Here is a 25,710-nt window from a genome sequence, read left to right as displayed (position 1 = left end):
CACATGTGTGATTAAATCACCTTGGAACTGCAGGTTCTCCATAACTGATTTATGTAGTGTGGTTACCCCAATACAGCAAATGACCCATGGCTGACCTTCTTATGTCCTTGTGCTATCTGTGTGAGATAAACTACGGAGAGGGGCTCTTCCGCACTCAAGTGCCTCTTAAAATATGGCAGTGCTTCATCGGGTGTCTCTTAAAGTAACAAAGCTACTTTATTTGGCATCGGGCTGCCCACGAGCCTCTTTGTGTCCGTCGTTACACTGTAAAGATTTTTCAGCTTATTAAAATGATCCAAGGCTGGGATGAAGTCTCATTGGTTGAGGTCAGGGTTGTCCAGACATTACCTGGCCCCCATCAGTTCTACCTTGATAAAAAATAGTGGTCTGTCTACCGTACGGTACAAGAATAAAATGGTTAGAATACTACACTATACCTGCCATAAAGCAAGATAAAACTGCAGAAAATAAGCAAAGACAGACAGTGTGTGATACAGTAATTGATGGTTTTATGGAAATCACTGCCAGACTCTGGACTAGAAAGAACTATGTGGGTGCAGGTAATACAAGGCTCCCCTGGCCAAAAGCACAGCCAAGACATCATGACCTTTCTTTTCCATGATTAGATGTGAACAGGTTCCTGAAGACACAGAGGACATTTGGGGTGGTCAAAGGAGAACTGAGGTTATTTGGGACGGCTGCCAGTCATTATTGGAGCTGAAGAGAATCAGGACAGTGAGGGAGGCCTGTGTATAGAACATTAGGCTGCTATTATTGGCAAAATGCTGGATATGCACTGTTTCAGAATTGCCTGCCCAGGTACAGAGACCAGTACCAGCCACTTCAAACTCTGAGCTGCAAAGAAGCAGTGACAGGACGGCAGTTCCCAATAAAGCCCAATCTCATGCCTTACTATGAGTGTGACTACAGCTCCCAGCATCCCCCAACAGCTGGAGCTGAAGTTGCTGTCCAGAAGCCAGGGGCTGGGGTGTAACTAGGGTTGCCACCTGACCGGTATTTTACCGGCTTGGCCTTTAAAAATGGAGGTTGATCTCAATGTTATTAATAGGAAAAAAAGCTAAATATATATAGGAAGGTCGGTATTTTTTTTCCAAAAAAGGTGGCAACCCTAGGTGTAACGGAGCCTCACTCCTCACTACAGAGCATGGCCGGCTCTGCGCAGTTCAGCATTGCGCTAATAAAAAGGCAGCAGAAACACCTGTGCATGTGTTCCGGGGAAATTCACGAACCTCCGAAAATGCGCTAGTGATAGCTTTACTCACAGCGCAACACTTTGCCAGGCGTAGATTCGCCAGGACAACGCTAATTCACTAAAATCCAAAGTTGCATCCAGGGCACCGAACGCTGGTGAAGTTGCGCTAGCGTTACTAAGCGTTACTGGCTAATTTGCATACGATGGGAAGTTAAAGTTCAATGGACGTATATGTTGCAGCAAATACATTACACTACACAAGCCCAAGAAACCTTAATACAAGAAAATAAAGTTGTTATATTGCCCTACACATGAGCCCAGTGTATAGTTTATGTGCTGTTGTTAAGAAATGTAGGGGGGGAAGCTGGTTACTCCAAAAAAAAAATTACGCTATTTTTCAGCCTATCACCCTGAAAAGGGAAAAGATGCTAGCATTTTTTTTCAACTATTTTTTGAGGAACTCCTATCTACTCTATTGCACTTTGCCTGGGCTCAGTGGGGAAGGCAAGTCTGGCGCAAGAGGTAACGTTCAGTAAAATCCGCATTTTAGTGAATTTGCATAGTTAGGTCCATTCACCAGAGTGCAAATTCGCCAGGCGTTAGGGAGTGAAGTACCGCTAGAGTCTATCTCCTTCTCTAGCGAAGTTACGCCAGCGATCGTTTGTAAATCGGCGCCCTTTAGTTAATTTACCCCTTTGTGTCTAACTATGGCTCTGCCTCCCGAGCTGCCCCTTTTCATAGTTTGAGGCTGACACTAGTGCCAGATAGGGCTTCTATTTACAGCCAGTCTTTTCTATTAGTTCCCTAATCTCCACAGAGTGAGAATCTGATAATCCCGTAGCAGCTGCCCGAGGCCGATCTAGTGCCCGGGAGAAGCTGAGCTTGTGCTCCTCCTGTGAAGTAAGCTGAGGGCATGTGAGTGGCGGAACTGTTACTGCTCCCTATACTATATCCAGTCCAGGAAGCCGAGGCGTCCATCATTACTAAGGGATCATGTGTTCCACAGTGGAACCCACTGCCTTCACCAGCAGCAGGAGGGGCTCTTCAAGATTCTTCCACGTTCCCTCCTCTCTGTCCAGGCAGCTGGCAGGTCACGATCGACGTCCTGGGCACCCCTGGTTTAGGTAATCCCCTAGTAAGTCCAATTCTGCAGGAGCAACCCCATTTTTTTTGTAGCCTGTACAGAGAGTCACTGTCTAATAGCAATTGAAGTCCTTAGCCCTGTGTATGTGTGCAGAAGGGCACATTATGTAATAGAAGAATTAGGGCTGTGTTTAAATATTAATATCGAGGACACATGTTCACACTTGCGTTCATGTCAGAGCTTTGAACACCCTGTTCACTCCTGCTGGGCACACTGGAAGCCCAGGGGGTGTGATTTGGGATCAGGGAGAAGCATCTTGGCACATTGTATAGTAATGGGGGGCAAAGCATGCTCCGTAATTCATGGCAGCCAATCGGCAGCAAGCTTGAACTGGTTTGGAGGTGGTATCATAAAAGCTAGGTTGTGGGAACACTACCATTGCCAAATTACTACTTAACTTTGTGTTTCATACAAGACAGTTGATTGGTGGGTCCAAACAGTGGTTTGGTGGATTTCCCAGGGCTGTTGGGCAGTTGCAAATATAGTGACTGGAGATAACACAATGTTATAGTTTTACTTATAGCAACAGTTTGCTTGGGGTTGGATTGGCCTGTAGCAGTGATCTCCAAAAAGGCACAGCCACAATTAGAATAGAATAGCTGCAGCTAAGGATAGCATTGTGCATTGTGAGATTGTCTATATAGGGGCCATGTTTGTGCCCATCACCTGTGCCTACAGTGGTGTGAAAAACTATTTGCCCCCTTCCTGATTTCTTATTCTTTTGCATGTTTGTCACACTTAAATGTTTCTGCTCATCAAAAACCGTTAACTATTAGTCAAAGATAACATAATTGAACACAAAATGCAGTTTTTAAATGAAGGTTTACGTTATTAAGGGAGAAAAAAAACCTCCAAATCTACATGGGCCTGTGTGAAAAAGTGATTGCCCCCCTCGTTAAAAAATAACTTAACTGTGGTTTATCACACCTGAGTTCAATTTCAAAGGTTATAAAGCCATTTCTAAAGCTTTGGGACGAACCACAGTGAGAGCCATTATCCACAAATGGCAAAAACATGGAACAGTGGTGAACCTTCCCAGGAGTGGCCGGCCGACCAAAATTACCCCAAGAGCGCAGAGACAACTCATCCGAGAGGCCACAAAAGACCCCAGGACAACATCTAAAGAACTGCAGGCCTCACTTGCCTCAATTAAGGTCAGTGTTCACGACTCCACCATAAGAAAGAGACTGGGCAAAAACGGCCTGCATGGCAGATTTCCAAGGCGCAAACCACTTTTAAGCAAAAAGAACATTAAGGCTCGTCTCAATTTTGCTAAAAAACATCTCAATGATTGCCAAGACTTTTGGGAAAATACCTTGTGGGCCGACGAGACAAAAGTTGAACTTTTTGGAAGGTGCGCGTCCCGTTACATCTGGCGTAAAAATAACACAGCATTTCAGAAAAAGAACATCATACCAACAGTAAAATATGGTGGTGGTAGTGTGATGGTCTGGGGTTGTTTTGCTGCTTCAGGACCTGGAAGACTTGCTGTGATAGATGGAACCATGAATTCTACTGTCTACCAAAAAATCCTGAAGGAGAATGTCCGGCCATCTGTTCGTCAACTCAAGCTGAAGCGATCTTGGGTGCTGCAGCAGGACAATGACCCAAAACACACCAGCAAATCCACCTCTGAATGGCTGAAGAAAAACAAAATGAAGACTTTGGAGTGGCCTAGACAAAGTCCTGACCTGAATCCTATTGAGATGTTGTGGCATGACCTTAAAAAGGCGGTTCATGCTAGAAAACCCTCAAATAAAGCTGAATTACAACAATTCTGCAAAGATGAGTGGGCCAAAATTCCTCCAGAGCGCTGTAAAAGACTCGTTGCAAGTTATCGCAAACGCTTGATTGCAGTTATTGCTGCTAAGGGTGGCCCAACCAGTTATTAGGTTCAGGGGGCAATTACTTTTTCACACAGGTTTGGATTTCTTTTCTCCCTAAATAATAAAAACCCATTTAAAACACTCATTTAAAAACTGCATTTTGTGTTTACTTGTGTTATCTTTGACTAATAGTTAAATGTGTTTGATGATCAGAAACATTTTGTGTGACAAACATGCAAAAGAATAAGAAATCAGGAAGGGGGCAAATAGTTTTTCACACCACTGTATTTTTACTTCTATTACCTTATTTATTTCTCTACGCTTGCCCTTTACTTTTTATTTTCTGTGTTTTTAATACACATGGCTGTTGCTTTGCTTTTTCTTTTGGAAGCATAAATTTCAGTGTGACCCAGTGCTACTTGCCCCTCAGCCAATCGCCCCAAGGCTTTTTAGCCATAAATGAATAAATATTATCCTTACTGTACTGATGGGGACCCTTTAAAAGTGTTAACTCCCTGCTGATTGTATCCTGAGCCGGTGATTGTTCCTGTTCATTGTTTGTGCTATTGTGGGCAGTGCAGTCGGATTCAGCAAGCTGTGTTTGTGTTTTGCTCCATCCTGACAAACCTGCTCCAGCCCTGTGGCCTTCCCTCAGCCTGCTCAGTAATCACAGTCCCAACGCCTACTTCAAAGATAAAGGGACAGGGAGGCTTTTTGTTATCCAACCTTTTGTATCAGGGAAGTGCTTTATTACTTGCTGGGTCTTATATCACCTCTCCTGGAATAGGGGGGGGGTGTAACAGTTATGCACATTTAAACTGTAAAACATTGTTTACATGTTCTTTGTGCTTAAGGGCTAGTCCACACGGGGAGATAGCGACGCGTTTGCGGTCGCGGCGACAAAGCGCCGCGACAGTCGCCGCGACCGGCGCAGGCGACAGTTTTGTATGGGCGCCTATGTAAAAACGCCTGTGCTAACCACACGAGGCGATGCGCTTTTCAACAGTCGCCTGAAAATGCCTCGCCAGGCTTTTTCAGGCGACTGTTGAAAAGCGCATCGCCTCGTGTGGTTAGCACAGGCGTTTTTACATAGGCGCCCATACAAAACTGTCGCCTGCGCCGGTCGCGGCGACTGTCGCGGCGCTTTGTCGCCGCGACCGCAAATGCGTCGCTATCTCCCCGTGTGGACTAGCCCTTAAGGAAAATAATAAATAGTAAAAATGTTGTGTTGCCCTGCCCTGGTACAACCAGTGTGTTTGCTTTAGAAACTCTACAATGGTATATATAAAAACGCTGCTGTGTTGCCACGGGGGCAGCCATTGCAGCGAATAACGGATAAGCTCTGTAGCATACAATGGGATTCTTCTGAACTTATTTGTTATCTACTGTGTATCCTGTGCTTGAATGGCTGCCCCCATGGCTATACAGCAGCTTGTTTGTATAAATTATAGTAGAGTTTCTGAATCAAACACACCAGTTTTACCAGTTCAGTGCAACTACTTTATATTTTAAACATGTTCATTTTTTGGTGTTACTGTTCCTTTAAAGTACTGCAGAATTTACAGTATCCTGTGCCTTTTCTCCTTTTTCAGCTTTCAATGGCTGCCCCCATGGCTACACAGCAGCTTGTTTGTATACTATAGTAGTGTTTCTGAAGCAAACACACAAGCTATACCAGTGCAGTGCAATCTGCACATTGTTTTCATTACTTTATTACACTTTAATTTGTTAGCATTACTGTTTCTTTATAGGGGTAGTTACTGTTGTTGTTGCCCTCGTGTGTCGGTTGTTTGGCCGTTTCATGAAAACAACAATTATACTTGAGCATGATACTTTTCCTTTGATTTTATTACTGAACTGTTTCCTAGCACGTTGCTTGAGAGTTGTAGTTCAGTAGCAACAGCTGGAGGGATAGTTGTTGCCACACTGCTTTTCTACAGCCTATGGTGTTCACAGTTTAGCACTGCACGGAGTTCCAGCTCATGGGTGAGTGTTGGAATGTTAGCAAAAAAAGAGAATCTGCCAGGCATCCTCCAGATAACGAGATTCTTCTCTTCAGTAAAGAGGAAGCTTTCTTGTTGTGTAGGCGATATACTGGCAAAGTGACTGCAGAACAGTTGTATTAGTCTGTTTAAACCCAGTGATCAGTCTTTATTCATTGTTGGGGCCTTGCCATGTTTATTTAGCTAAAACATGTGCTTCACACGCCAGCACCAATGTAAACGCGTGCAGCAACAGTTGGGCATTGGCTGAATTAAATATTAAGCATTGAATTGAATTGTGGTTAATACAGGGGAATAATACCTATACTGACACTGGGTTATGCTGTCTTGGCTATGAGCAAACCTACTGTGCTTAGTACAGGGGAAGAGCTTATTTCCATAGTTAAGTCACACTTGGTGTTTCTCAAGTGTTTGATAGTAATTGTGCTTATCTGAGGAAATGGGCCTTGTTAGTGGCCCAGAGCTACACTATACAGTACATTTGTTTTCTAGATCCATCTTTCTTTTATTGTTCTCTGTGTTTCCTCTCTCTCATTCGGGCACATGAAAGTGCAGCTTCGTCATATCACTGGAACCGTGCTCTTCCTTGGCGTGTGCCCCCCAAACTAACCCCCAGAATGCTGAGAATGGGTCAAATTAGAGAGGATTTTTAATGGCACCCTAAAACCGGCCCTGGTGTGACGTTCAGCATGGCAGTCACTTGCTGACTGGAATTACTGGATGTATGAATAGATTTTATTTGCAGAAAGTTTCTGAAGAATCTCCCAGGCTTTAAAGGCCAATAAGCAAATCGTTTGAGTACACACAAACTGCCAGTTTCTGGAAATAGAGATGAGTGTATGGGAGTTCTTAACGCAGTAGGGCCTGGGCTACTTGTTCAGCCTTAATGACCCATTCATTCACTTGGCCAGGTTCATGAAGAAGCTGGTATATTTAAAGGACTAATGTACATGTGAGCTGAATGGCAGTTAAAAGTGCCTTTTATTAAACACATTTAAACGTCACCTTTAAAGTGAGGAATGGAATGTGCCGAGACCCTGACAGGCCGCACCCTGGTGCTTAGGGTATTGTACCACCCAGCCTTTGAAACAGGTCCGGACTGAGAATCAAAATAGGCCCTGGCATTTCAGGTACACAGAGGCCCAGGTATTGTTATGCATTCTGGTACCAGTGCTATACCTTTAAACCAACTTCCCTCCATACACAGCTGCTGTTCCATTGGAATCCACCCCAAAGAAAGCTCAGCCTTTGGGGTTGATCTGTCCAGTAACATATGGCTGACAGACAGCTGGATATGTCTTTGATCATATCCCTGCCATATAAAATCTCCTTGCATAGCACCCCTTTAACTCTCCGAGTGTACTGCCCAGGAATTTACAGGTGAATGGCGAGACAGGATCAAAGGATAAAGACGTTCCAATCATTCATTAGCAGATTGGGCCCTCGCACGTACATTTGCCCTTTCTCTGGGCCCACAGAGGAGCTGCTGTTGGTCTACAGCGCAAAATCGCCTGCGCTAATGCACACGTGGCGATGCGTTTTCAATAGTCGCCAAAATTGCCCAACTTTGGGTGACTATTGAAAACGCATTGCCGCGTGCGCATTAGCGCAGGCGATTTTGCGCTGTAGCCTATGGGGAAAAAACGCTGAGGCAGTTCGGGGAGATAGTCGCGCAAAAGACGTGGCGATAAGTCGCCAGGCGACAAAATCTCCCCGAATCTCCTCGTCTGTCCTTACCCTTAAGGTGAGCTCGGTTTGGTTGTTGCCTCTAAAGTTGGCCATAGACGCAAAGATCTCATTGCACGAATAGAGGATTTGTACGATGATTCGTATGATCGGATCTTTGCGTCTATGGCCAGCTTTAGTTCCACTCTGTACTGCAGGGTTTAGGACAGGCAGGCCAGGAGTTTGCCACAACCAGCAGCCCCCCTTGTTCTTTGAAGTGAGGCAGATCACAAGTGGAATTCCTAGAATACTGCACTTCACAGTGAGGCTTCCCAACTGCTGCTCCTGGCTTCTCTCTCCCTCTGGCAAAAGGCACTGGCTTGAAAGGGAGGCAGTTTGTCCTCCTTTATCAGTGTGTGTTAAAGGGGAGATCTTCCTTGTTCAGAAGTGCAAAATAGAGATTCTGTGCACAAAAGCTGACTCTTTTTATACTGTCCTGCCCTATGGGAATATATATGGCAGCTCCCACCCAGTGGCGTAACTAGTTGTTACTGGGCCCCATAGCAAATTCAATTTAGGGCCCCAAAATATTTATAAGTTGGCCTATTTTACCAAGATATATTAAAATTGCTAATTAATTAGGGTCTCACTGGGCCCCCTACACTCCTGGGCCCCCCTGCAACCGCAGGGTCTGCTTCCTCTATAGTTACGCCCCTGCTCCCACCCCTGCGTATAAATTAAAATCTGTCTGTTGCAGGAATGATCTATGCATGCATGCAGTAACCTATGCCCCCTGTTATGTGTAATAGCAAAATAACCGGAATGTAAAGATGCTGATTAAACAACAATTTACTGGCTGCTCTTCTCCAAATAGAATTTGTTCTCCTTTAGAGTGACCGGCCCTGGAGTGCCTCCCATATGCACAGCCAGAGATCATATTTAAACTTTTTCATGCATTTTTTCTGATTTAAGCATAATAGAAATCATGTTGCTAGCTTTTTGCTGGGGTCACTGGAAAGTGTCCCCCTAGGGATTACTCCTCCTGTGCATCATTACATGGGTCAACACACTCAAGTGCATCAGTGGGTTTGGGGCTCCAATGGGAAGTTCTGGTAGCTGGAAGAGGATGTGGGGACAGGAAACATTGAGATTACAAAACAAATAACATTCCCTGCTGTAAACCACATTGGGTCATTGACTGCTGGGCTGATAATGGGCTTTCTTGCCGTATCTTCATTATCTAATGCAGCTAGCTGAGGAGTCTGGGAGAGTAGTGTAGTTTACAAGCTGAATATATTAAGAGTATATGTTTTTCTTTCCCCAAGATATACTTCTGTTTTTTTTCCTCATTCCCCACATTTCCGCTCAATTTTTTTATTAAACTTTTGTGAAAAAAAAAAAGTGGAAAGGCAATTTACATGCAAAATGTAGCCAGACCGATTGTTAATACGCAAAATAATTACGTCACCAGCAGACACTGCCACAAATATGGATATACGCAAACCATCTTGCGAGGTTTGGCCGCCAAAATATGTGGCATATTTCAGCGAAATGTATTTCCAAATCTTATAGCTCAGTAATATGGTGTTTCTTTGGCGTATTAGCGTTTCTGCTGAAAAACTAAAATACTGGTGTCTCGTGGTGGATGTTGGCTTGCACCCTATGGGAATTGCTATACTGTGTATTCCATTATTTTCAGCAGGGCTTCATTTCATGCATATTTATGCTTGGTCACGGGTTTTTAAAAACGCAACGTAAAAAAACCCTGTGTGACCTTGCCCTGAAGCAGATGGACACAATGTTTGTTTTCTAAATGCAATTTACAATATCTTGCAAAAAAAAAAAGACTGTGGCTATAGGATATCAGTTATAGTAGGGATGCACCGAATCCACTTTTTTGGATTCGGCTGAACCCCCGAATCCTTTGTGAAATATTCGGCTGAGTACCGAAATGAATCCGAAGCGTCCTTTGCATATGCAAATCAGTGAGGGCTGGGGAAAAAGAGAGCCGCACACGAAGGATATGACCGAATCTGAATCCTGGCCGAATACTGAACCAAATCCTGGAATCTGTGCATCCCTTAGTTATAGTAGGGAGTGATAGTTCCTATAGTAGCAGTGGGCATAATAGTCTCTGGGAAGGGACTGTGGCTGTAGGATAGCAGGTATAGTAGGGAGAGATGGTGCCTATAGTAACAGTGGGGGGATACAAGTCTCTGGGAAGCTAATGTGGCTGTGGAATAACGGGGTATAGTAGGGAGAGATGGTGCCTATAGTAGCAGTGGGATAATAGTCTCTGGGAAGGGGCTGTGGGGTGGCAGGTATAGTAGGGAGAGATGGTGCCTATAGTAACAGTGGGATAATAGTCTCTGGGAAGGGAGTGTGGCTGTGGGATAGCAGGTATAGTAGGGAGAGATGGTGCCTATAGTAGCAGTGGGATAATAGCCTCTGGGAAGGGACTGTGGCTGTGGGATAGTAGGGAGAGATGATGGCTATAGTAGCGGTGGGATAACAGTCTTTATTGGGAATTAGTGACAGAAGGATGTGACATAGGCCTTGACTTACTTATATTGACAATAGGTAGTTTAACTTCCCTTTAAAGTAGAAACAAACCCTTTATTTAAAAAAAAAAAACCCTACCCTCACCTCACATAGACCCCCCCCCCCCAGCCTAGCTGCGACCCCGGGCAAATGCCCCTAACGTTTTACTTAACCCTTGGTGCAGATTCGGGGATTGGAGTTCACGGCAGCCATCTTCTGGGTCTTTGGTAATCTAAAAATGAGACCGGCGGAGCGGCGCATGCGCAGTTGGAGCAATTTCCCGGTTTGCGACAATGGACGGAAATTGCCGAAGCATAGGAGGAAGTCACGAAGACCCGGAAGATGGCTGCCGTGAACTCCGATCCCTGAATATACACTGTGGGGTAAGTAAAAAGTTAGTGGCATTTGCCCGGGGTAGCAGCTAGGCTGCGGGTGAAGAGGGAGGGTGGTCTATGTGGGGTAGGGGGGGTTAATAAGGGCTTTGTTTCTCCTTTAAGATGTATTTACTGGTAGCCTATAGGACTTTGAACCCATGCCCTAGTCCCTTGCATTCCTCTGTTTGCTCTTAACGCTGCTTATTTTCAATAAATTGTTCTCAGTGGACAGGAACGTAGTGTCCAACCCTGGACAGTGCCAGATCTAATTGCTTCCCCAGTCCTGCTAGACAGTTTGGCTTGGGTCGGTATCTGTCGCGCTTCTTGGGTTCGAACAGACAAATTCTTTTTCCAGCAGAGCAACCAGAGACTGTGCGCACGCCTCCTCATGGGTCCATTAAAGTGATATTGCCTACCAGAAAGCAGAGTCTTTGCTTAGACAAAACAATGTGGAATATTTAGTAAACGGCAATTGTTTTGCTTACAGTTTGTTTGCTGGCGCTGGTTTATATTAGTGTGTCTCTGCCTCAAACATTAATGCTTCTTGGCAAGTATATGTATTCCAAGAGCAGAACAAGTGGCTCACAAACATTTATCTGAATGGTCACATCCTACAGCACTGTTGGCTGCAGAGAACTTAGTCGCATTTACAGTAAATTGGACATAGGCCTCTTCAGACAACAGAATGCAGTATATAACCGAATGTGCTGAATATTTTATTTCCCCCTAGAGGTGACTATATATTGACCAATACTCTTTGGTACCGACCCTAGATAATGTTGTGTGTGATTGGTGGGATTCTGTGTGTCCTTGACGTTGCTGGGGAAAACACTTGCCTTTCTACTAACACATAGTTTACATACCAAGAAGTAGTAACCGGAGCATTGCAGCTTGTGTCCAACTGCCCCCATTCACTTTCTCTTTGTTCAGGTTACACAGTGAAATCTGCATTTGCAACCTCCCCTCCTCCCTTTCTGTATAGCTATCTGCTCTGCCGGGGTTGGACTCTCATAGAAATATAAGGCACTGGGGAAATATAAAAAGTGTTCATATCCCTTTAATAGATGCAGAAAATCAAAGTGCAGAATGGTTTTTGTCCCTAGTGCAATGTGTGGCACCAGCTCAAGATATATGAAACAGAGGGGTTGGGACTGTCAGGGAGTTGCAGTTTATCTGTATGTAGGGTTGCCACCTTTTCTGGAAAAAAATACCATCCTTCCTATGTATTTTATCTTTTTTTCCCTATTAATAACATTGGGCTCAAGCATCATTTTTACCGACCAGGCCGGTAAAATACCGGCCAGGTGGCAACCCTAACTGGGTGGCAGTCTGTATTTACAGAGCCCATGCTGTGCTATAGGCTTGTAGAGAAACTGACACTTTTTAAATTTTATTTTGATTTCTTTTTTTCTAAACTTGCACTTCCCCATATAGAATGTGCTTTCTACTCTGTCGTGTGATAAGGGTGGGACTTCCTGTGATGTACAGGCTGACTGGCAGATGCATCCTCCTATGTTATTACTGTATGTGAAATCATCATCATTTATATAGCGCAGACAAGATACGCAGTGCTTAAAATGCTAATACTTTATAAAGCCCCACAGTGGAATAACCAACGTAAATACCCCCAGTTACACTTAGGTGCATGTATATGCTATAGGGCGGGTTGAGAAACTTTCCTCAGACAGCAGCACCCTACTGGTTACCAGAGGCAGCAAAAATGCCACTCCTGATACCTTGAAGAGTAAAATACGTTTTCAAACTAAATTCTGCTCTTTCAGCACAGAGCTGGGGGGCAGGGGGATGGTAGCAGCAAGCTGCAAAGTGGCCCGGATCACCCTTGTGTATGCTGTGTGCCATTTTGCTTGCCTCTGTTATGTACTTCCTGTTTGTCTGTTTTCCAGTAGCAGTGGAACTGGGGCCTGATAATCTTATTGGCACCCAGTGTCGGACTGGCCCGGCGGGACACCGGGAAAAAACCCGGTGGGCCCCGACCCTCATGGGCCCCCGCCGGGCCAGACCACCTCTCTCCATTCACAAATCGGAAAGAGAAAACTGCGCCGCGCAGCCTGCGCATGCGCCCATGCGGCGAGTACAGCATCGTGCGTGCGCGCTGAGCGCGCCAGAATGCGTGCGCGCCGGCGCACTTCAAAGTAGGGGCCGGACGGGGAGGCCAGAGGGGGGCCCTAGACAGCTGTCCCGGTGGGCCCCGGGCCCCCCAGTCCGACACTGTTGGCACCTCATTAGTTTTTTTGCTTTGGGAATAGAAACAGGTCTTCTAAGGCAAAAGTACAGCATCCCAGAACGACTGAGCACGTGCAGTGCCACAGACACTGGCTATGGGGCTGATCATGAGTGGAAAGATGGGGAGCTTTGGAGGCCTTGATCTTCAGTGTCCGTGCATGCCATGTCTCTGCACTGCTGCTGTAGGTTCTTAGGATAAAGGTGACCATAGACGTAGAGATCCAAACATTGGCAAACGAGCGGATCTCTGACCGATATGCCCACATTGAAGTGGGTGATATTGGGCTATCGGACTCGGTCTGTCTGCAGCTTTTATCGGCAGTGTATGGGGGCCTTAAGGGTCTGCATTTATCGTGGTTAGTTCTCCTTTAACATTCAGGACACCGCACTTTTGCAGACATTGATACAGCCAGCAGCTGGACCGGTAACCGCTAACCAGAATATCTATCTTGCTCTTGTATAAAGCAAGTTGTCAGGCTGGATTTATATTTGGAAGTCTGTGGCACAATTCCCAGGAATTTGGTTAGGTATTACATATGAGAAGAAAAATCCATGCAGGTGCAGCCTTCGCCTTGATTGCAAAGCCTGCGTTATTCATGAACTGGGATTTGCCCCCCACATCTGGACTGCAACTCCCAGCATGCAGCTTTCCTCCTGTTTAAGCATTGCAGCTGCAGCAGGAGATTGAGAATCATTCACTTGCCGGTGATATAACACCGCAGGTTAACCACACATACGCACAAGAGATTTGTTGCCAAGGTTGCCATAGCAACTGGGCAAAATGTCTGTGCCAACACTCCTGTGATTAAATGTGCGGTTAGGGATACAGAATGTATCATGAGCCCCGTGCTCTGACTCATTACAGACTGAATTTCGCTGTTTGCTCTCAGATAAGCATGAATCGTGTGGTTAAGCAGTATGGCCCCACCCGACTTCAAGACTTTTCCCTTGCCTTTTCTGCTCGCTTATTATACGTTGTCATAAATAGCCTAGCAAAGGGATTAGTGCTGTTAACATGCTTCATCCCAAACAGACCATAGGCATCTGCATACCTCCCAACATTTTGGAAGTAAAAAGAGGGGCAAAAATTTTTTGTTGCACATAGCAAAATTTTTGGACCATGCCCCTATCTGTGGCCACACCCCCTAATTACCATGTTCATTTTACAAAATTTTGCAGGTTATGAAAGTTTGAAAATATTTCTCCTTATCTAAACTGTTTTTTTGTGTCTCAAAGTTGTTACAAAATATCTTATTTGCACCTGTTACCTGTTCTGGCCTCTCTGCTAAAAGCCAATTAAGTTAGAATCTTTGTTTCTTTTTCTGGCTGTTCAGTGCAGAGAAAATAGGGACTTTCCAGTATAAATGAGGGACTGCAGGTTGAGCTGTCAAAAGAGGGACTGTCCCTCCAAAAAACGGACAGTTGGGAGGTATGCATCTGTGGTAATATCCCAGGGGCTGGCAAATGCATATTGTCACAGAACCTGTACACGACTATAGATATGTGATAGGAGCACTTTGGTCCAAAAATACATATTTATAGCTGAAAATCTGCTAGATATTTAGTTATTTTGGTTAATTGCATCAGCTCAGTTAGGCTAAGGAGAGTTAATTATCATCATATAATATACAAAAGCCATAAGTATCTTGTAAATTATATCTATAAAACTGTGAGTTCTGATGTCATTTCTGTCACATGACTTACTGAAATTTGTGTATTATAATAAATAAAGTATCCCCAGTTGCAAAATATGAGTATATGAGAAGTTACCTCTGAGTTCCATGACCTGTATAAAAACATTCGGCCTCGTGTTTTTATATGGTCATGAGACTCCTCGGTAACTTATAATATCCTTATATTTTACAAGAGGGGCTACTTTATTCACTTTATATTTATTTATAAGTAGGGATGCACTGAATCCAGGATTCATTTCGGGATTCGGTCAGTATTTAGCCTTTTTCAGAAGGATTTGGCCGAATCCTTGTGCCTGGCTGAACCAAATCCTAATTTGCATATGTAAGTTAATTGTGGGAAGGGAAATCATGTGATTTTTTCATCACAAAACTAGGAAGTAAAAAGAGTTTTTCCCCACTTTGTCCTTTACCGCCCCTAATTCGCATAAGCAAATTATGATTCGTGTTCAGTATTCGGCTGAATCTTTCACAAAGAATTCGGCCGAATCCCAAGTAGTGGATATGGTGCATTTATAAGGCTGCAGGCTTTCCTTATAAAAGACCAAAGGAGTTTCAGGAATTGACTATATAAGGGGAACAGCACTTTGTGTCCTTTTAAGTGTCCTGAAACCATATGTTTTGGCTGAGAGCTCTCCTTGTATGCACAGTACATCAATAACTTGCGGCATTTCCTGTTGCTCCTATAGGAAAGAGTAATTTGTAATTTAAAGTATAATATACAATGTCTGTGGAACCCTCACTTTATATCTATATGCTGCTTTTTGTTTTGCGTGGGCTTTGTACATGAGTGTCTATACGACAGCCTTTTGGCACAGGAGATAGGGTGAAACTCCACGGGCGATTTCGGCGCAATCAGACGTGCTGTGCAAAAACACAGTTGTCAAAGTCGGATGCGACGGAAATAAGTTAAGCAACAGGAACAACGGATGGTGTCGCATCGTTCGTTCGTCCGACACGACTGTCGGATGCAGACGCTGCATCTGCATCTGACAGTTGTGACGCTTATGACGAACGCTGCAATTTCATCCGACATTTCCATCTCTTACCTTATTTCCGTCGCATCCGACTTGACACCGGCGTTTTCGCGCAGCGCGTTATTCGGTGGTTGCCAAAATAAGGTATAAGTGGATGGAGCAAACTGCTAAGAATGTGGCGCTTACTACTTAACAACAAGTACATGTTCTTATGTACAGTTATTAGGATATCTGTATGTTTGTAGGGTAAGTGAGTCAGGATGTGCAAGGTACAGCTCCCAGGATTCTCTGTAAGTCTTTTAGCTGTGCTCCCTGGGACTTCTGACTGAGCTGTTTAACCTTCCCTTCTGGGACTGCTTGCCCTACTGGCGAGAAACACAGCCACCTGCTACTGGTGACTTTTATTCCAGATGCTGCTAGGGGCTCGTCTCACTAATGATTTTTGTTAGGTAAATAAGCCTGGCTTTTCCAGAGGAAGGAAGAGTTGTCTTTATGAAAGTTTGATGTCCGCACTGAAATGCAATTAAATCTGGTGCCGAACTACAACTCCCGCAATCCAAGCACTGGAACGTGGGGAGTAGATACAGACATTTAAATAAAGTAGGGGGCAGTTATAAATAATGATGTAAGGCTCCAGGGCCCATCAGGAGCCCTTGGATGTTCCAATGTGATAATAAAGGAGGGGTGTCAATGCCGCTAAGGAATGCGGTGGAACTGCCTGTGCAGGTATATCACTAATATAACTCGCACACATCTGAACATAAAGGTGTGGACCCAAAACCTCCCTAATTTGGGTGCAGTTTGGGCAGGTAAAGTGGCAGGAAATCTCTTAGATAACAGTCTGATGCCGTACTGCATGATTCACTTGTCTCCATGCTTGATGCATGGGTATTCCTCTGTACTAGCCTCCTAAGGTTGCTCATAGTCACACAGAGAGGTCTGATGGCCTTCTTATTTGCTCATAGTTGTGCAGGAAAGTAAGAAGGCTGGTTTTAAAGGGGAAATTTACCTTTCAGCAAAACCTTGATTAGTGGAGCAGAGGGTGGCTCCTGGGATATCCTCTGGACATGACTTTCTTTACACCTCTAAGGCCAATGTGCCTGAACTTTTTTTTTTTTAATTTTTTATAATAATCTTTTGCCTAGGGACCACTTGCTCTTTTGCTTTACTTCCTGCTTAATCTCTGCTTTGATTGGCACTGATGTTCTGCTCATCTGGATAAATTCCAGGTCCTCTCCAAAAAAAAATGAACACTTGCCTATTCTTTCTTGTTAAAAACACACAAGCAATAAAAAAGAAAATCTTCAATTTGGAGGCCTGACCCACGGTTTCTAGCGAACTGTGGCCGAGCTGTTGGGATTTCTTGCGCTCAGGGCATGAAATAAATCCAAGTTTCCATTTTTAGCTCAGACTTAAGTCTTCATTAGAGCAGAGGAAATGACTGCTGGAAACTTCCCCCCCCCCCCCTTTTACATGCAGGAATGTACAGCAGCTGCACATGCATCTTCACTGCTCCTGCTTATAGGTCTGAGAAGAAGAGGAGAGGTAGACTTGCTGAGGTGACTAACAATATTGTCTGCAAGAGTCTTTTATCTCCTGGTTGGATTTTCGTTCTATGGAGGGGGGGGGGGTATAAAAATGTGCATATGACTTGTAGCACCTTCTACATGTGATGCTTAGAAAACAATCCACAAAATATGTAGTAAATGTAACTGTGCCAGTCTGTTTCCTCTTAACCATCTCTTTTTCTCTTCCCCCTAGGCCAGCTACCCGACTTGGGAAGACTTCGTCAGCAAAGCGACCAAGCTGCAGTCCCATCTCAAGTGAGTAACGTTGTTTGTTTCTTCACAAGTCTATTAAGAGTCTGGCTTCTGCTTCAATATTTTGAGTCAGACCTGCCAGAGTAGGGAATATATAAATAGTCAGATTTATTTTTAATTAAGCAAAATGGTACTTTTAGGTTTACATCCCCTTTGAGGTTTACTATTTGCATTATAATATTCCCTATCTGTTCTTTGCTTGCTGTTCATGGCCTCCTGCTGTAAAGCTGTTGTAAACCCCCAGGCGGGTGAAGTCATCCCGGCAAAGGAAATACATATTTGTGGCTATGACATAGTAGGCTATAAATATTTTTTGGTTTAAGGGTGGTATTGCCAGCATCAGATCAAAGTATGCAGTCATTTGATGCCTCATGGCATTGGCTTTGGGCTGCTCCCTGGATTAGTAGAAATGCCAAGCCTGCACGGCCCATATAAAAAGACTATTGATATCCACCCTAATGTTTTCTTTAAATAAGGGCTGTCAATTCCAGTGGGCAGTAAAATTAGCTGTCAGAACAATTTGGCTAATTACAGACTGGCATTTAAAGTTGAAAATAGCTTTGCCAGAATGCGCTGGATAGATATGGCCGCTCATAGATTAGTTGGTGTAAGTGGACTTCCTGGACTTAAGGTGGGGCCCTAGTAATCCCAGTCTTACACTGTTTGGGGGGGGGACCATATATGTTAGGGATGCCAGGTTTCTGTTGGATTGTTCTTTAAACATATCTTGCTATAATTGGGGGGGGGGGCATCAGAAATCTCAGTCCATAGCAGAGCAACCACTGGCAGGAGTGGAGAAGGGGCAGTGGAGGCTAATGAGGGAGGCAGGTTTGTTACAGTCAAAAGGGGAAGTAGGAGACAGAAGAGTAGGGGGGCTGGTCCACAGCTTGTTCAAAGCAACAGATTTGCCATTTTGGCTGAAGAGGACAGCTCTGGCATGTATGGAGCAGGCTGATTAGGGATATTCATGCGTGGCTAAGAGATTGGTGTAGGGAGGGCTACAGGCTCTTTGCCGGGGATGGGCTGCACCTTAATGATGATGGGGGAGAAGATGGATAGAAGGTTGGAGGAGATTTTAAACTAGGTGTAGGGTTCAGTAAAGGATTACGTGGCAGACGGGTTAGATGAGGTAGTAGACATAGGAAGGGAAAATGAGGCAGCAGATTTGGTTGAGGGAGAACCACGTCATATGTTCAATATGGCACCAATATTAAATGCAAATTTGCAAATGCAAGAAGTCTGACTGGCAAATAAAATGGGAGAGCTGGAGGTGCTGACGTTGGAGGGAAAATATGATGAGCCAAAAACATGTGGCCAAAACATGGCTTAATGAGTCATATGACTGGGCAGTTAATATCAGCAGCTATACTTTGTTTCGGAGGGACAGAGACAATAGAAAAGGAGGAGGGGTATGTCTGTTTGTTAGGCAGGATTTAAAATATAATATCAAGGACGAAAATGAGCAGGCTGAAGTTTTATGGGTGGAGCTCTTCTGTAAGAGTCCAGAAAATTAATTGTAGCTGTATGCTATAAACAGGGGCGGAACTACCGGGGGAGCAGGGGGTGCGAGCGGGCCAGGGCCCGCACCCCCTCAGGGCCCCTCCGGCAGTCCGCGCATATCCCGGCCAGTTCCGGGTTTACGGAGGGGCTCGGGGGGCCCGGCTGCGCGTCCTGCGCCAGGGCCCGCCCCCCTCTAGTTCCGTTTCTGGCTATAAACCCCCTAATGTAAGTAAGGAGGAGGAGGCTATGCTCCCGATGCAAATAGAAAAGGCTGCTAGTTTGGGGAAAGTAATAATAATGGGTGATTTTTAATTACCCAGATATTGACTGAATCAGTTGTGCAGGCAGATACATTAGATAACTTTAAGAAGGGGTTGGGTGGTGTTTAGCAAGTGAGGAAATACAGGGTTATGGGAGATAGCTCATAGTACAAGTTGATCCAGGGACTGGTCCGATTGTCATCTTGGGGTCAGAAAGAATTTTTCCCCCTCTTAGGCAAATTGGAGAGGCTTCAAATGCGTATTTTTTGCCTTTCTCTGGATCAGCTATGCAGGTTAAAATAGATTTAAAAGGCTGAACTTTATGGACGTGTGTCTTTTTTTTTAACCTAACTTACTAGGACCCACTCATGTCCCATGATCTCTATTCCTGACCCCCAGCACTCACATGTAGCTCTGGTGTAGGGAGGAATAGGACATACATTTGTAAGTAATGGGGGTCCAGATTTCCTGTATGCCCTTTAATATAAGATATAATGATAAGGAGTGTAATTGTTAGGTTTAACATTAATGACTGGGTCTCCCATCCCATTGATCTTGCCGTGACTCGTGACAGGCTCTCATGAGTCATGTCTGACTGCTTAGCTGGTGGGGGAAGTCACCAAAAATCATGTTGCCGTTGGGAAATAATTTTAGAAGTACTAGCTTTTTAAAATGATTTTTGAAGTGTAACATCCCCCTTGCTGGCATACACACAGCTTGACTCATTATACCACTCCTATTCAGGCACAAAATGTGTGTCCAGAGACCTTCCCCTGTGTGCTGGGATTATGTGGTCTAACAGGTTTGTAAAGCTGCCATGTTGTATAGTGAATATTTTCATAAGGTCTTTCTCCCATACAGTGACAGGTGCATGTTTTGTTTCGCTCATGCATTTCCCTCCTTTGTCTTAGTCACTGTTCCATGTAAGGCAAGCAGCTATTCTGTTGTGTTCCTGATTGGCTGTACAAAGTACCCAGAACATTCCTTCTCTATCTGTTATTTATACACAGGTGGCAGCTGCCATATTGTTTTCTTTAGGCATCACAGAATGTGGATCTAGCTTGTGGGAACGCAGAATTCTTTCTCTGTATATTTACCCACATGGGAACCAATCATTGTCAGTTTCTGTGAAAAGCCTATGGGGTAAATTTATCAAAGAGTAAAGTTCCGCCACTAGAGTGAAATTCCGCAGCTCTCCATTTCTATGGGATTTTGAAAGGCGTATTTATCAATGGGTGAAAGTTCACCCTTTGATAAATACGCCTATAAAAATCCCATAGAAATGAATGAAGAGTGGCGGAATTTCACTCTAGTGGCGGAACTTCACTATTAACTTCACTCTTTGATAAATATACCCTTATGCATTTTGCAGTGCAAGACTTGCCACCACAAGAATTGCCACCACGTATTAACCCATGTAGACTCTAAAAGAACACACAAACTCCCTGCAGATAATGCTATGTTAACTTTTTGGTAGACTCACATGACTTTCAGTGGTGCTAACAGATTAAAAGAGTTAGCGGTGTTTATTAGACGGAGCAGCTTCCTTAAGTGGATCGGGAATCATTCACACCAAAACCCCCAAATCCCTTGACGACTCGCTGTCTGAGATTAACTAAAGGATGGAAAAAACATTTGGGACGACGCAAAGCGTTTTTCATTCAGGTTAAACTGTTCTTTGCAGAATTCTACTTTTATGTATAAAGGAGCAGTGGCACAATAACGAAGGGGAAGTACGTCATAAGACATTAGGCACACCCCCTGCAATATATAATGTGTGCTATAGGTTGCGCTGTAGTTCACTATTTCGGCACATTTGTGGAAAGAAAATATGAAACACTTCCTGCATGGAGTATAAACTTCTTTTTAGTACTCACTCCCTAGTGACTACCATCAGAATTGAATATGTAGCCGAGAATGCTGCAATAGTTAGCTCTTGCCTTATAAGCCCTAAGGGTCAGTCCACATAAGCAGATTTGTAATGATTAAGTCGCCTGGTGACTAATCGCCTCTTCTTCTGGGCAACAAACTCCCCGAACTGCCTTCGCGTGTCTTCCCGTTTGCTATAATGAAAAGTCGCCTGCGCTAAAGCACACGCGGCGCTTCATTTTCCGAAGTTGCCTGAAGTTTCTTCGTAACTTCGGGCGACTTCGGAAAACGAAGCGCCACGTGTGCTTTAACAAAAATGTTTAGTTGCTGTTATTGCTGCACAAGGAGGTCACACCAAATACCGAGAGCACGATACACATGTTTTTGCCACACGCAGATGTTATTGGATCGTTTTTTCAATAAATACATGACCAAATATAATAAGTTTTATTTATTTAATTAGGTTTTCTTCATCTAATTTTATTACTTGTTTGAAAACCAGTAGATTTAGTTCTCATTCATTTAAAAATATAGAAAATGTCAAAGGTGTCTTTGCTGTGTTCAGCAGTTAAGGGAAGTTGTGCAGAATCCACAGCCCATCACTAGAATGTCCAGAGTGACCTACCAGATATTGTCCTTCTGGGCACATTGCCACCCAGAGTTCACATTGGTTTGGCAGGGTGATTAGCATGTAGCACATGGAGAAGTCAGATTCCTGTTTAAATGAAATCCCGGCTCTAGATAATTGAATGTGTTGATCCCTCGTGCAGGAGACCTGCATTACTGCCATTCCTGGCCAGTGGCCAGCACCGTTCTCGCATGTTCTGCTGCTGATTTACAAATGATTCCAAAAATCTCACAAATGAAAATGGCTTCAAGCCCAGCACTTAAAGGGGAAGAATTCCGCAGGATAACTGGGATTATATTAGAACACCAGCAAAACTGGACCCATTCCTCTGATGCTGGCCATATATGGGCAGAGTTTTGGGATAAGTAGGTGTTGGACGTACCAAATGTTACCTGTGTGGATATGGTCTAGACATCACTGGACTGCCATGTGACTGATTTTGGCAGAGCAACTTGGGGCTCCAAAAGTCAAATTGAGTACCCAGATTTAGTACTGATTTCAGGGGGTTATGCAAGGATTCCACCATAACTTTTGTTCCTACATACATCACTTCCTGGCTGAGTCTCTCCCTACTCACTCATAGCTCTGGGCTTAGATTACCACAGGGAAGAGCGAACTGAGCATGCTCAAGCCCTAGCCCTGGATGTTTATGCTGAAAACAGGAAGTCTGATACAGAAGTCCACGTATACACAATAGAAGGAAAGAAAGGCTGTGTTTCTTTTGACAGAGCAACATTACTTTGAGGGTTTACTGATCAAGCTTACCTCACAACATAACAAAAGGATTTGGCACACCGCAAAAAAAAAGCTTGACCACGCCCGTTTTCTACCCCTAACTGCCCACGTCCATTTTACAAAATTTGGCAGGTTATGAAAGTTTGAACACAGTTCTGGGAGTTTTAGGACCAAGTTTTATGTGTTATTTCAGTTTTGAGTAATGAAGGTAAAATTGCCCTTTAAGCTGTGAGTCTCAGTTCTCCCAAGAGACTTGCTTATCGTAAATAGTTACAATTGCTTTTTTTAAATTGTTACAAATGTATCCAAGTCCAGGTGCTGAGTGTTCTGGGCTTTTTGATGAAATGACCTTTTCTTTTAAAAAAAATAAATAAATAAGTTTCAGAAACTTTGTATCTTTTTCTGGCATCATTTCAGTAAGAAACCCAGGACTGCGGGCTGGGCTGTCAAAATAAAGAGACTGTCCCGCAGAAAAAAAAATGGGTTAGTTTGGAGGTGACCAATAAGGCTTCGCCACAGTCTGCCAATCACAGGGAAGCATTTTAACTTAAGGTTCTCGACTTTATCATCCAGATGATATAAATACTAAGAATATGACTTGTGTATATTGGTTTAGGTGTTGGGGAGGGACTGGGGGAAGATGGGAAGTTCTTGTTAAGAAGGAACATTTAATTTGTAGCCATTGGAAGTCAGCAGAGTACAGCAAAGCCAGGAGTAGCAGAAAAAATAACAAACACAACGCATCTTGGGAAATAGCTGGCATGTGGAACCCCCATTCCCTTGCTTGCTTTGAATCAAATAATTGCGGTTTGCCGACATTTCTACGTCTGGATTCTGCGCTTTCTGGCAAGAAAAGAGGACATTTATATAACATCCTTTATTTCAGCCTAATTGGCCTTTAGCAAGTGCTTGGGGGGGGGGGGGTTGTCCTGTCATTAAAACCCACATGTAGCAGCACTTTCTCATTGATTTCTAAGTTAAACTTTTAGCACGCTGCAATTTTGTTCATAAGAACTCCCTGTAAGACGTAGCATATTTCCCAGCTTGCCAAGGACTTCTGCCAAATTTCCTGTAAATCAGCAACTTCTTCCCCCTCACCCTGCAAACCTGTACAGTATGTTCCCTGTATTTATTGGGTGCTGTGTGAAAGGTTACACCATAGGGCTGCCCTTTTGGGGAGGTACATCTGTCTTTATGGCTGTCTGTCTAGTAATTAGCTGCTTCAGGGCAAGTCCAGAACGCTTGCAGTTACCCAGCCTGATGGGACATGGCCTGGAGGTATCTGATCTGTGCCACTGTGGCAGAGTGTTCAGTTATAAAGATAGCTAGAATCTTGGCCATAAAGCAGGACAGGACTGCTGCTTACAATGGGGATCAGATAGGATATGAGTCAATGTGATGGAATGTTCTGTTATAAAGATAGCCAGAATCTCAGCCATAAAGCAGGGCAGGACTGCTGCTTACAATGGTTGTCAGAGAGGCTCTGTGCCACTGTGATATCTTTTTTTGTATGATTGTATTCCGTTAAAGAGCTTCAGCTTTTGCAGAGGTTCTGCATGTAACATCGATATTGTTTTGACTTGAGACCGTTATGAGCGTGTCACAGGAGCTTACAATCTGAGTACAAACAGTTATAAGTGGATGATTTGACTCACCACACTTCTTTCTGTTTCGTGTTCTGTTTCCCTTTTATGGCCACAAAGCCTCAGGTAGTTGCCTCACATAATGATTTATATCCGGGATGTGTGTGTGTGGTTTTTCTTTTTTCGTTTTTTTTTTTTTTTTTTTGTTATAGAGATATCTGCTAGGGAGTTTCCATAGCAACACAACATTATATATACAGCAGTGGCTGCCCAGGCCAAGTGCAGAGAGAGAGTCCAGATACTTTGTGTTGCACTAGGAGCCTATAACTTATCCCCTGCAACCTCTGGGCCCCCTGTAACCTGCCACTTATTGGAATAAATACAGTGAATCCTCAAGTTTACATCCCCCTGATTTGAAGTTTTCCCTCATTTTACATCAAGCCTGCACCCTTATTTTATTAGTCACCCATGCAGCCTCCATCTTTAGTAATAGCTGAGGCTTACACAAGACACCTCATTGACATCTTGCCCTCAGCTGTTGTCTCTGGCCCTACATATGTATAGATGAAAATTTGGTAGGGATGCACCGAATCCAGGATTCAGTTTGGGATTCAGCCTTTTCCAGCAGGATTCTGATTCGGCCGAACCGAATCCTAATTTGGCATATGCAAATTAGGGTCAGGGAGGGAAATTTTGTACTTTATGTCACAAAACAAGGAAGTAAAAAAATGTTTTCCCCTTCCCACCCCTAATTTGCATATGCAAATTAGGATTTGGTATTCAACCAAATCTCTCGCAAAGGATTCGGGGGTTCGGCCAAATCCAAAATAGTGGATTCGGTGCATCCCTAAAATTTGGGCAGTTTAAGTGTTTTTTATATTTATATTTATTTTAAAATGACTGTGATACATCTTTCAGTATACAGCAGTCATATGCAGCTCGATTAACTTCCCAGTATTAACCCTTTGTCCTGTCTTTCTCTCATTAGGTCTATGATCATTGTGACCGGTTCCTTCTTGGATGCCTTTCAGAAGATAGCAGATATGGCTATTAACACAAGAGGTAAGTGCCTTTTTGTCACTTGACGCGCATACCTGGCTGGATAGAAATGCTGTTGATAGGTAGGGATCCATAAAGTGATTATCACCTGCCCAAAGGCGCTTATTTATAATCCGAAATATCTGAGGAGGATCTGTTTCCCTTAGAGAGATGATAGAACTGCAGGCTGTACTAGGGGGGGCTCTGGGTCCAGTGCGTCTGTACCAGAATTTATGCAGTCTCCTGGCTGCCAATACAAGCCTTGTTTGACTAACTCGGGCCTTTTCCGCTGCTTTGAATAGCGGCACCCATTGCCATGTAATTGTTCCCATGGGAGCCTTCAGCTGAATTGAAAGTGTGAGACTGTTGCCCGGTCTCCTTGACTCCTGACCAGGCAGTTAAATAGAGCCAGGCTGGCACATGCCAGTGTCATGATGATGAATGGCCATGCCACAAGTTCCATGCATGCCTCAGCCTGACCCTGCCGACCCTGAATATCTCCAGCACCTGCTTCAGGTTGCCAGGCTACAGGCCAGTAGAGGGCAGAGCACTGACCCAAACAAGACTTTTTCCGGGAGACATAGTAATACAGTTCGGTG

The 25,710-nt window shown here is 44.1% G+C and overlaps 1 protein-coding gene across 4 annotated transcripts in view; it reads left to right on the top strand.

Annotated features, from left to right (window-relative positions):
• Positions 1-25,710, top strand: part of mtss1.2.S (metastasis suppressor 1, gene 2 S homeolog) — a 64,094-nt gene that overhangs the window by 14,170 nt on the left and 24,214 nt on the right. For all 4 annotated transcript variants that reach the window (XM_041578976.1, XM_041578977.1, XM_018237407.2 and 1 more), the window contains exons 2-3: positions 17,440-17,501; positions 25,062-25,135. In XM_041578976.1, the coding sequence (XP_041434910.1) occupies positions 25,066-25,135 (70 nt within the window). In that variant the 5' untranslated portion in view covers positions 17,440-17,501; positions 25,062-25,065. The remainder of the gene's footprint in view (positions 1-17,439; positions 17,502-25,061; positions 25,136-25,710) is intronic.

Source organism: Xenopus laevis, chromosome 9_10S (assembly GCF_017654675.1).
Source record: "Xenopus laevis strain J_2021 chromosome 9_10S, Xenopus_laevis_v10.1, whole genome shotgun sequence".
Lineage (NCBI taxonomy): Eukaryota > Metazoa > Chordata > Amphibia > Anura > Pipidae > Xenopus > Xenopus laevis.
This window is presented reverse-complemented; position numbering and strand designations above follow the sequence as displayed.